Source organism: Clupea harengus, chromosome 18, assembly GCF_900700415.2.
Source record: "Clupea harengus chromosome 18, Ch_v2.0.2, whole genome shotgun sequence".
Lineage (NCBI taxonomy): Eukaryota > Metazoa > Chordata > Actinopteri > Clupeiformes > Clupeidae > Clupea > Clupea harengus.
Window position 1 is genome coordinate 18,478,632 of NC_045169.1, and position 12,500 is coordinate 18,491,131.

Sequence of the window (12,500 nt, forward strand, 5' to 3'; positions counted from 1 at the left end):
TGACCAATAGTGAATGATTAACAAATTGATAGTTCTTCTCTTCAGTAATAACACAAAACGTGGAGCATGGCACAAATCTTACGTTTACACAAAAATTCGCGCAGTCTGCTTCGCACGGTTTCAGGTTTAATTGTTCTGGGTTTGTATCTTCTTTCCCCGATATAGACTACATTTTGTTTGGCCACATTCAAGGTTTTTTTAAAGGGTGGCGTGAGTGCAGACTTTGGCTATTTCTAAATTAAGCATGCACATAGTCATTTAGAATCTGCAATTCTGATGAATGTATCCCTAACACAACCCATGCTTATTCCTGTTGTCTAGAATCAGATTTAGTGTTCATTTTAAGCTACATGATCAGATTAAAGCCATCAGACTGGTCTCAGAATTGAACTGCTCAATTACGTGTCTGATTTCGCAGTACTGATTGTTGTCTTACTTTAGACGTATTACATTTTTATCAACTTATTTTCGCTCTGAGGGGCAAACATTTCCTGCCTTATCACTGACGAGACGAAATGACAACTCAAGGTAACTTCTTGATGGCATTGAACGTCAAACATGTGCCATGCTGCCGTCCAGTCAGTGGAATCACGGGTGATTTCCCGCACATCTACATTAACTCCGCGTTTCCAGGTGTCCACACGCTGATTGGTCCAACCTTCCACTCTGTTTCTATACCATTGTGTCCAAACATATTATAATATATGCTTATTGTAGCTTACACATATTATTCATATCATTTACTAACCTCAGAAACCACAACTCACTACATCCTAGTCCGACAGGTATCCATCCACTTGGGCGTTTTCATTTGGTTGACGCCAAACACAGGGTTAATGCTGTCACATGGCATAATATTGCAAATATTACACACTTACATACCTACCACTTGATGCCACATTTTACAATGGCATTAAATGCTCAAGTCAGTGCACGCAAATGTCTTGGGGTTGTAGAAAAATCATGGTTGTAAAACAGTGGTGTGGTGAACATGAAGCAGTTTGGCAAAAACAAGTGTCATGCTGAAAGGCCGTGTGTAGAAACAAGTGTCATCTAGGGTCAGGCAGAAAGGCCTGTGTGCAGAGATGAGTGTCTTGTAAGGTCAAGCAGAAAGGCCTGTTCCCAGAGATGAGGCTTGTTTTCGAAAATAGGCCTACAGGCGCAGACTATATGTGCGGGATAAGAGATTCAGACAAGTCAAGGGCAGCCGAAGCCTCTGAAAAAGTTGTAAACAGGGTCTCTGAAACATTGGCAAGGACACAAACATGCTCTTACAAGTCACCATTGTCTTAAAATGTTTCTCGGCAACTAGTGAGCAGAATTGGCTGAGCTTGGATAAAATGTATACGTTTGAGAGAATATTCTGATAGGTTCAAACTTGGATAAGTTTGGGGTTTTCAATTGGTTCAGTAATAAGACAAGTTTTAGGTTTTTGCTTGGAAAAGCATAGTAACGAAATATACCATTTAAAAAGTTAGTGCACTCGTTTTCCGACTGAGCTGCCCCATGGACCACCACTCAGATTGAATGAAAAGTCTGCCAGATTAAATAAACTTCAGTTCATCGCATTCGGTCGTCTGACTCTTATTGAAGTATCAACTCTAAGATGTGAAGAGGTTGTTTTGCTACAACATGGTTTAAGCTTAGATCGGACTGGAGTGTGTGTTGACCCTAACGGAGTTCTAGAATTGAATCCTTCTGTTGCCAAGATAAGAAGCCCGTGAGATGACCTGGTCTTTCTCTAGAGGCTCCAGCCCTCATGGGTGTTCATCGTAGCGTCTCTTTTCCTCTCTAGAAAAACAACTTTTCATTTTTACTAGCACATAATTCTGTCACAAACACTTTTGTCATTAAAATAAATACATTTAGACTTGTGGAAAAAGAAAAAATCCACATGGTTTGTCACTGGCTATGAATGTCTTTAATGTATCCAGGTCAGAAGTCACAGCATACAAGTGTGTAATAACTTCTAAATCAAACAGAAATATCATCACCTTATTTATATAATTTTTTACTTTTCTTTTTTTTGTAATAATTATCTTTTTTTAAAATCCATTATTAACATGGTTTCCTCGTCTCAAGTCTTGGGTTTTCTGATTACAACAAAGAAAGTAAGTCAGGACAACAGGTGCAAATTCTCCATTTTCTTGCGAGCCCAGGTACTCGTCCCTGGAGGTGAGTGGCGTGCCCGGGGTGGTGGGGTGGGTTATGCCATGTGCTTCTGCCTGCTCCAACCAACAGGCTCGTATGCTACTGACCCACTGAACCCAACTGTTCTTCTTTCTTTTTTTTTGCGTTAAAACAAAACCACTTCCACAGAACATGTCTCTCCTGTGATTAGGGCGCATAGGAGAGGCAAATCAACACAAGCCTAACATGAACAGAGGTCTAACATGAACAGAGGTCTAACATGAAATAATATCTCTGTGGTAAACAGAGGTGAAATATTCTTTGTCTATGAGTGTTTTGTTCATACTATTCTCTAACAACAAAACTGTGCACCTGTCATTCTCTTCCCTCACACACACACACACACACACACACACACACACACACACACACACACACACACACACACACACACACACACACACACACACACACACACACCACACAACACACACACACACACACACACACACACACACACACACTCACTCACTCACTCACTGAAAGGCATCCCCTAACTGGGACGCTAAGAATATACCTGACACCTGACCTGGTCTTAAACTGCTCACCTTGATAGTCACTTTGTTGCTCATAGGGCAATGCTACGGTAAGGGTCTTGAGCTGCACCGGATGTTCCAACCAGCTTCCCACTCTCTTCCTCTTCTCCTATCCTCCGCTCCCACTCTCCTCCTCTCCTCCGCTCCCACTCTCCTCCTCTCCTCCGCTCCCACTCTCCTCCTCTCCTCCGCTTCCACTCTCTTCATCTCCTCCTCTCCCACTCTCTTCCTCTCCCACTCTCCTCTCCCACTCTGTCACTGTCAGTCTCACTGTCTGTCTTTGTTTATTGGTAAGCGTACGCAAGTCCAGGTCCACGCCAGGCGGCCCATGCCACAGCAGGCGACAGTCTGACAGTTTGACCTGTGTTTCCCCTGAAGCACCCTGCCACTTTCCACACGGACGGCCATTGCAGTTGCTTCCAATACAAAGACAAGTCAAAGAGCTACCTACAGGCGAGCGTGCCGTCAGGTTTGGGGAGCAGAACAACAGCCTGGCCAAGCTTGAAGCGTCTCTTGTAACACTGTGGCCAGCTGTTCAGGTGTCAAGATGCTACATATTACACCGATGTCATTCTGTCAATGCACAAGTTATAACTGTCAACGAAACATCCCCTAAAAGCTGACCCAAAATGGCTAAAATGAACAGGACATCATCATATTCAAGGAGGCAGAATGGACTTGTTGGCCAATTTGGAACTTGCACCTGTTGTCGTGTTGACAAAGTAAGTATTTCATTCATTCAAAAAAAATAAACAAACGAGAAACTGAATATTTACAAATATTTTTTTTTTGTCAGCTTGTTCTTACACTTAAAAATGTACAGTTGGTTTCTCCTCAGTGTCTGTCTCTTCCCGTTTTCTCTTAATAATGTGTTCTCCAGAGAAGCTCTTCGGGGGGGGGGGGGGGGAGAACATGTCCTTACTGTGAACAGTCCACAACAATTCCCTCTTACACGTGAGCGTACAAAACAGACAGAGTAAAAGAACCGAACACAAAAAAATGCCTTCTCCTGTAGTTGTAGACGTAACCTATTTTTTGTTGTTCTATCTCTTCACATCATTTGTTCCTGGTAATCACGCACTTGAATGGTTTTGTAGTAAGTTCAGTAAAATCCACTTGGACCAGGCGTAGACATATCCAATCACACTTTCGAATTCACGTTTTGATGGTATCTCCCAAAGTGATTTATTTCATGTGCCCCCCAGTCTGTCTCGTGGAAGTATGCACTCTCCACCCTCAATGTCTGTTTAAAATATTTTGCCCGACAAGTGAAGTCAGAGCTCTGGTTTTGCACTTAAAAGCTCAAAGTCGCTCTCCCTCGTCACAGCCATTGTTGTGTAAGCACCAAAAATGTCCCCACTACTTGACCATCATGTCCGCAGAGAGAGAGAGAGACTCCAACAACACCTAGACATGAACACACTAGCCTACATGTAAGCGAATAAAATCCTAACTTTCTCATTCGGTCACACAAAGGACATTGTGAAACCTCTTTGATGCCCCCAAAAAACCACACATTAGAGAACACAAACAAAGCTCTCGAGCAAAAAAGAAAACAAATAAAAAACTAACTAACAAAGAAAGCAAACAGAAGACAGCGAGACAGTTGGGCTTGTTGACTTTCCCGTAGTGTTGTGTATCCAGTCTGGAGCGGTAATATTTGCCCGGACACATTTTAGTGAACAAACGTTTGAGCGTCTTGCTCGTCAAGAGAAAGGGGACCAGCTCGAACAAAGCGGTACAGTGCTGCCACCTTGTGGCCGCATTCCAAAACGCCCCATAAAGCGTGCTGGAGTGGAGTAGAAGTCTCCGTGCGCCGCCCGTAATGTCTGATTGCTTTGCTGACATCATCTGAATATAATTCCACCTGACTGCGTGCTTTTTCAATGTGCTTACAACAGATGTAGTTATTGTGAGGCGGGATGGAGAGAGGGAGAGATGAACGATGAAAACTGAAATGATGACAGTTTGATCCTGCCGCAAATGCACTTGCATTTGCCCGCCAACTAAACCAGTGTTTACGGCGCGAGGGAGAGATAAAATTGGAGAAACGGAGGTGGAGGGAGCGTGTTTTATAGAAGCCCCCAAATGAGATTGACCATAGACTTTTCATTCCCCTGCATGGAGATTTATCCCACACATCTGAGCCACAGTCTCTGTCTTCATCTCTCTCTCTATACGGCCATCTTTCTTTCTCTTCCCCACTTACTCTGTAACTCTCTTCTCTATCCCTCCCTTCCTCTCACCCCATATTTCAGTGTTCTAATTATTAACGGCTCTGTGAAGGAGTGCTGACAAGTAGCTCTCTCTCTCTAGCTAGCATGCACACACACACACACACACACACTAGCTGGTTCATCAAACAGAATATGCATGCACTGGATAAGAGGCACAGACAGCAGGAGAGAGATGGAGAGGGGAGCAGGAGGAAGTGTGTGTGTATGTGTGTGTGTGTGTGTGTAAAAGAAAAAAAAAATCTATTTTAAGGGTAGTTGGCATGAGAAACAAGGACAAATGTATGACTGCACTATGTACAATGAAAGCCAGATTTACACAATCAAGGACAGCCTTCACAAACAAATAGCATGTCTAATGTCGTAGCCACTTCGTACCACACACACACACGCACGCACAAACGCGCGCGCGCACACACACACACACACTACTACAGGTTCTTCTGTTTCTGCCTGTTCAATACAATATAAGCCCTGACCAATTCACGTCATGTGAAATATAATATAGCACCAATAATTACTACCAGCGAGACGGGGCTTTGAGAGAGAAGGTGAGAAAAGATAGGAGTCAGGCGCGTGACTGGATGACGTCCTGATGAAGAGATGAGACACGTGGAGGAGCGATGGCTCGAGGCCACAACGTTAATGTCCTGTCCTTAGCAGTGGTGCTGATGCAGGCCAAGGCAGCACCACAAGCTTCCGCTTCCAGCTGAAGTCAACGAGGTGTGTGTGTGAGTGAGTGAGTGAGTGTGTGTGTGTAGTTCTTCAGAGAATGAAAAAACAAACAGCTGACCATTTACTAAGAGATGAGAGTAGAGTCAAAATTTAAAATAAAAAGTTTTGACTCAGTGTCAGGTTCTTCTACTTCTTCGTCTCCTTCTTCCTTGTTTCCGGTTTAAAAAATAAGTCATGCATAGATCCCACTGAGCAAACCTTTTGAGATATATACTGCATCCATCTTCGTATATGTGTATGTGTGTGTATATATATATATATATATATATATATATATATATATATATATATATATACACACACATCACTCTGTCTCACTATTTATATATTTATATCCCCTTTTCAACCAGTAGAGCGCAACCACAACCAAGTGTACGGAGACAGAAAGATGCGACGGTAAAAAGGATTTTGGCACTGGTGGGCAAAAACAAATAATTTTTCCAACGCGACTAACTGCTGCTTCTCTCTGCAACCACCAGGGGGCGACCACAACCAAGTGTACGGAGACAGAAAGACGCGACTGCTTCTCTCTGCACGTCACTCTAATTGGGTAGAACACACTTCTTGGCACCAAGTTTGCTGGCTGATCCACAATGTCGAGCTATTGTTTTTATATCTCTATCTATACATATATATATATATATATTTATATATATTTAAATCCAGTCATATGAATGTTGCAAATGTTCATATTGTACTGTGTGTATATAAAAAATAAGCTACTCCAAAGGGGTATTTGCAGGGATGATGCTACAGATAGGGAAAGAGGGATGGATGTATAGAAAAGTAGAGTTGGCATGAAAAAAAGAGAGGAGGAGGGGAGGATGAAAGGATATGGAATATGGAGAGATGTCCGTATATGTCACCTCAAGTAGACAGAAAGAGAGAGAGAGAAAAAAAATCTCCCCCTTTTTTTTTTTTTTTTCCCCCCTTTGCCTCCTCTTCTCTTCAGTACGTCTCTGAAGACGAGGAAGAGTGTGAGGCCCCAGAAAGAGAGGAAGGTCTGATGTCCATCTCACTGCAGAGTCTAAACATCTAGACCACCTTCAAATGTATGTGTGTGTGTGTCTTTGTGTTCTTCTTCAGCATTTGCAAACGTAAAAGAAAAAAAAAATACAATTCCTCCCCTTTCATGCGCGTGAAGTTAGTTCAGTAGGCTGCCAGCAGGCGGCGCTGTTTGTCCACATAAGTGGAGAGCAGAGTAGATCCGATGAGCAGGTTGGCGGAGTGGTTTGTTTTTAATGGGGTTGGGTGGGGGGGTTGGCACAAGGAACAGCAGGAGTAGGGTGGAGTAGAGTCACTGACGAGTGGAGTTTGTATAAAGAGGCGTCGGCAGGAGGTCGGGTCAGGGAACAAGAAAAGAGAGAGAGAGAGCGCGCCGCAAGGAGAGGAGGGTGTCCTTCCTGTCTCATCCTCAAGGGGGCGCTGTGGGTTTTTTCAAGGGGAGGTAGCGGAGGGTGAGGCCTGCAGAAGGAGAGGGTTTGGGGGGGGGGGGGGGGGGGCTGGGTGGGGGCTGGTGGAAGGGGGTGCTACTATACCCGCGTGGTTGAGTGTGGGTGGGGCAAGGTGTTGTTGTGCCCGGTGGAGGGGAAGGTGTTGAAGGCGTGGAGGGGCTGCATGCCGGTGATGGAGCTGGGGATCATGGTGATGGTGTTGGGTGTCATGAGTGGCACGTCGTCGGGCGCCCGCCGCAGCGCCAGCGTGTAGTCGGGCGGGCACGCCGGCCGCAGGATGTCGTGCGGGCGCAGCGGCTCCATGTCGTGGTGCACGTCGTGCTCCGACTGCTTCATCTGCATGGACATGATCTCCTCCTCCTGGCTGTGTGCCAGGTCGTTGGCGCCGCCGCCCCCCATGCCGCCGACGCCCATGCCCATGCCCATGCCCATGCCCATCCCCATGCCCATGGTGCGCTGCGGGGACAGGCGGTGGCGCCGCATCTCGTGCCGCTTGTCACGCTTGTAGTAGAGCGCTGCGAAGGCCAGGATGTTGAGGAAGAGCAGAGAGGCGCCCACCGCCACCGTCACGCTCAGCTCCGTCGAGTAGTCGCGCGTGTCGTCCGGGAACGGCGAGATCCGCGGGCGCTCCGAGCCGTAGGGGTCCGTCTCCGGGGGGATGGTGGGGTACGGGTGACGGGTGGTGCGCGGGCTGCCGGGCTTCCAGTGCGGGGTGCGGGCAGGGCCTGGGGGCACGCGGGTGGTGGCGCTCACTATCTCCTCGTGGAGGGTGTGGAGGTGCGGCACCAGCTCCAGCCAGAAGGCCACCTTGTTGGCGCGGTAGTTGTCGCGGATGCGCGGCTTCAGGCCGATGTGCAGGTACTGCTTGTCCTTGGAGTTGAACTTGGTCCAGATGACCTCCTCGAAGCGGTTGGGCTTGGTGTGGATGAACTTGGTGTCCTGGGGCACAGGCAGGTTGGGGTCCCTGGGAAAAAAAAGAAAGTGAAAGCGTGAGAAGGGCAAAGAGACTCGAATTAAAAAAGGGAGAAAAGATGAAAAAAGAAGACTTGCATATCCCTAACACTCGGATTACTTCAGGGAAAAAAACACCAAACTGCTGACGCATGGACATATATAATCCATCTTGTGAGACATCTCCTGTATACCCTCTTCCAACTCACATTTTGATTACGCATCCCATTTGATCCTCATCCTATTTGACAGAATTCACAACATTTCACAAGCTCCATACTTAAGTCTCATCTCTGTGCCTTTTCTGCATTATAACCCATTATAACCCTATGCCTACATACTAGTCTTTTCTGCATTATAACCTATTATAACCCTATACCTGCATACTAGTCTCCGTTCCATCTCACATCAAACAAGCCAAACAGACCAGGTGGGCTCTAACTCTGTGCCGTGTACTGGTTTCAACTTTACAAGTGCCCCCAGGCACTGACTACAACTCCCATCACCCCCATTATGCGGTGGGGGGTCTACCTCATCTCCGACTCCTCATCAAAGACTCATAGAGCGAGGAGAGGAGGGGAGAAGGGGAGGAGGGGAGAGGAGAGGAGGGGAGGAGGGGAGGTTTTTGTTAATATTTTATCACTGCAGGTGCTTCCTGGGAAGTCTGAAGGCGTTTTTTTTTTTTTTTAAGTGCACTCCAGTCCAAATAATGTGTCTATTTTAGAGTTACGCAAAAGCACTTCCCTGTGGAGAGACACAACGAGTCTTTCAACTGTAAATTCTCAACAAGTATGTAGATTTTATGCCAACAAGAGTTCAGTTTTCTCACTTCCTCTTGAAAAATGTCCCCCCCCCCCCCCATAAAGTGAGGTAACTTCAAGCCTTCTGCTTTGCCAGTTCTAGTTTCACTTGAGGCTTAAGATCAATTTAATTCTGTAAGCACTGACAAAAGTTCTACTGCCTTCCAAAATGCAATTTTTGTATTCTTGAGGAAGCACATGTAACTGGAGGCCTTTCTCAAACACCCTAGAAAGTACAGCTTACATAAAATAATACATTCTAGACATGCAAGTCTTGCAAAACTGCTGTTATTCAAGTGTTGGTGTGTGGTTCTAAAAAACTATACAGTATATCTGTCTGTCTTCTGGATATCTGTATGTCTATAATTCAGACAGTTGGGAGGTGCGATTTTTTTGCAAAATATTTGACTTATACTTAAATATTACTGCTATGTTACTTTCAGAATGACTTTGATAAATCAATACGGAAGGTCACTTTTACACCCTGTGACAGACCATGATCACGGCCATGGGTGTGTGTGTGATGTGATGTCCTGACATATCAGTGGGTGTTGCAGCCTCATAGGCAGCCAGGTGGTGTGCTCCATTTTCCATTTTCACTTTTGACATAGAATCAAGAATACATTAACACCCCTGCTGACAGACTGTGAAAGAACAAACTGTGGTTGTGAGCGTGAGCGTGGGGGGCGGGGGGGGGGCGTGCGGGGGAGAGTGCGTACCCGGTCTTGGCGAAGTTGGTCCAGTAAGTCATGACCACGGCGCTGAGCATCACGTCGTTCTTGGAGAAGTTGCAGGGGAAGAGGTCGGTGGCGCCCACCATGGGCACGCCGAACACGTATGGGATCTCGTCGCCGTGCGCCGCGTCCGCCCACTCGGGGCGCGTCTCCGTCTGGCAGTGGTGGTAGAAGGTGTAGAAGTAGACGGGCGACTGGTACTCGGCGTGCAGCTTGGCCGTGGCCACCGCCGGCGCCACCCACTGGTGGTCGGTGAAGAGCGCCAGCAGCGTCTTGCGCCGCATCTCGCCGTTGTCGCGGTCCGCCCAGTCTGTGTACATGAACTTGATGGTCTCCCTGAGAATGTCTTTACCTTAGAAGGAGGGACAGATTCATTTTAGAAAGAGTGAATTTATGGATTTGTCGATTGATTGATTGATTGATTGATTGACAGATAGATAAATAAATAAATAAATAAATACATAAATAAATAAATAAATAAAAGGTGGGGAGTGGGAGGTGCAGTCTGTGTATGATGACACCTGATGACACCTTAGAAGATTCATTTTTAGAAAGAGTGAGAGACAGACAGACAGACAGACAGATCTGGAGATGGGGGTGTAAGAAGAAAAAGTTGAATGATGCGTGTGTGTGTGTGTGTGTGTAAGTGTTTATATCGTGTGTAAGAAAAGGTCAAACCCCCTATGTAAATAAATCCTAAATAGATCTATGGAGGTAAAATGGAAAACTACAGCTCTAAAAAGCACTTGTGTGAGTTTTTAATTTCTGTACATGTGCGTGTCTTTGTGTTTAGTTGTGTGTGTTCGAGTTTCTGTTTTTCTACATGCTCGTAGATGCTGTGTATGTGTGTATAGCTATATGTGTGTGTGTGTGTGTGTGTGTGTGTGTGTGTGTGTGTGTGTGTGTGTGAGTGTGTTGCTTTCCTGTGTGTGTCCTCATCCCTGTGTATTTGTAAGGATCACAGCTGTCACAGCCGTGGAGTACCTCGCGTGACGCTTTTTGCCTGATTGCCTGAACAGCAGGCGGATCACTCCGGAACACTCCGGAACTCGACGGTGTGAAGTACGTGCTGATGAGCAAAACCCTTCACACACCGCACCCTTGACCAACCTCGAAAGGGCACCGCCATGACCCCCCCCCCCCCCACACACACACCCTTCACACACCCTATCCTCCCCTACTTGGGTGATAACGAACCGCCACAGAGCTCTGTGCCACTCCTAAGTGCCACTCCTCAAGACGGGAAAATAAACCCTCTCCCTCTGGTATCAGGACAGGAGTGAGAGAGAGAGAGATCCTCACTGCCCTCTAGTGTCGGGATGAAGGCAGTACAGCATAATAGCTATAACAGTGCAAGCAGTTGAGCCTTGGAAGGAGGCTTCAGAGACACTGACTGAATGTAAGTGAAATACTGCACTGTTTTACTGGAGGAGGAAATACACCCTCTTCTTTTGATGTGAGGAGGAGAAAGAGCCCCTCACTGCCTCCTAGTGGCAACATGAAGGAAGCACCACCTCTTAACCTAACCCAGTTCAAGCAGGAAGAGCTGCCATGGACTATGGGCCAAGGTTATGCGAGAATGTTGACGCAAGTGGAATGATGCACTCTTTAAAGTATTCAAAGGGTAGTTAAGTCCAGGTTAATTCCCCATTGTTCAGGAACTGCCAATGATCAGTGTTGTGCTTGTGTGAGATGATCTGCTCCTTCGCCAAGTTAAAAGTGTCCTTAGGGTGACAGGCATTGCCCTTGGTGACGAAAGTAAATTGCATTTCGACAGTGCAAGCGTGTTGGCAAGAGAGCTGGCAACCTTGTTATTCTTAGTAGTCCATTTGGAATGAGATGAGAGGAGAGGAGAGGAGAGGAGAGCTCTACTTGTGTTGGCTACTTCACTTCTGTTCCACTCATGGCTATGGACACCGACCCATTAAGCTCTCTTAAAGAAGCATTACAGTGTTTTGATCTAAAGCTAGCAAGCTTACTAGCTAACAGCCAACAAACACAGACGGCACTGTCGGCACTGATGAAAGCGAGCTAGCATTGCTAACTATTGCATTTTGGCGGTGTGTTTAGTGACGTTGTGCTGTCAACTACATTTCCTGTTCCTACATTTTCAGTGTGTTTCTGACCTGCAACACAAACATACAGAGCGAATAGTCTGGTGGCAGCTTCTGATAATGGATGCGACCAGGCGTTACCAAGACGACTGTGACTCTGACAGTGACTTATTAAGCTTTGTTAAGGACAACTGGCACAGGCTAAGGGGGGGATGTTTGTTGTTTAACTCTGGGCAGATGGAGCATGAAATATTCACTGAGCCTAAGAGTGTTTTGACTCGTCTTGCTCAGTTCCATGCATAATGCACTTTACGCCGACGCTTGTTTGGAGTGCGACATAGGTTTGCTTTCTCTATCGCTATCGCTTCGGGTGAACTGATTAAACTGAAGGGTTGAGCCTGGCGCTCCATCTGACCCCAGAGAGACTAAAAGCTTCCTGGTTCGCAGAGGGTCCAAGTGCTGTCTGGTGTTTTGGCGACCTGTGTGAATTTGTGCTCTGAGATTGTCATGCGATTGTCAACTGAATATATCAAGCCGTTGCCATCAAGATGCAGTCTGCGAATCTGGTGAAAAGTTGTAAATATTAAGAGCAATGTGATCAAATCAACAGCCAATCAAATTACACTGCCTCCCCCAATGCTCCTGAAGCAAAGACGTGTTGATTGGCTGGAGTTGTTTATGGTTCAGTCCGAGTCACTACGATCGTTTCCCATTTACAGAGCCAGGGCTGTGTGTCAACACCAGGGCTTTTTGGAGCACAGATACATTTGCTGAATATGATAAAAAAAAGTTTATTGAATTAGAATCGCATA

At 46.1% G+C, this 12,500-nt stretch overlaps 1 protein-coding gene across 3 annotated transcripts in view; it reads right to left on the reverse strand.

Moving 5' to 3' along the window:
* Nucleotides 1-7,205: 7,205 nt before the first annotated feature.
* Nucleotides 7,206-12,500, reverse strand: part of nlgn2a (neuroligin 2a) — a 137,944-nt gene continuing 132,649 nt past the window's right edge. For 2 of the 3 annotated variants that reach the window (XM_012830805.2, XM_031584675.1), the window contains exons 7-8: nt 9,620-9,986; nt 7,206-8,113 (exon numbers count right to left, since the gene is read on the reverse strand). In XM_012830805.2, the coding sequence (XP_012686259.2) occupies nt 7,228-8,113; nt 9,620-9,986 (1,253 nt within the window). In that variant the 3' untranslated portion in view covers nt 7,206-7,227. The remainder of the gene's footprint in view (nt 8,114-9,619; nt 9,987-12,500) is intronic. The other variant, XM_031584676.1, reaches the window with a different exon arrangement.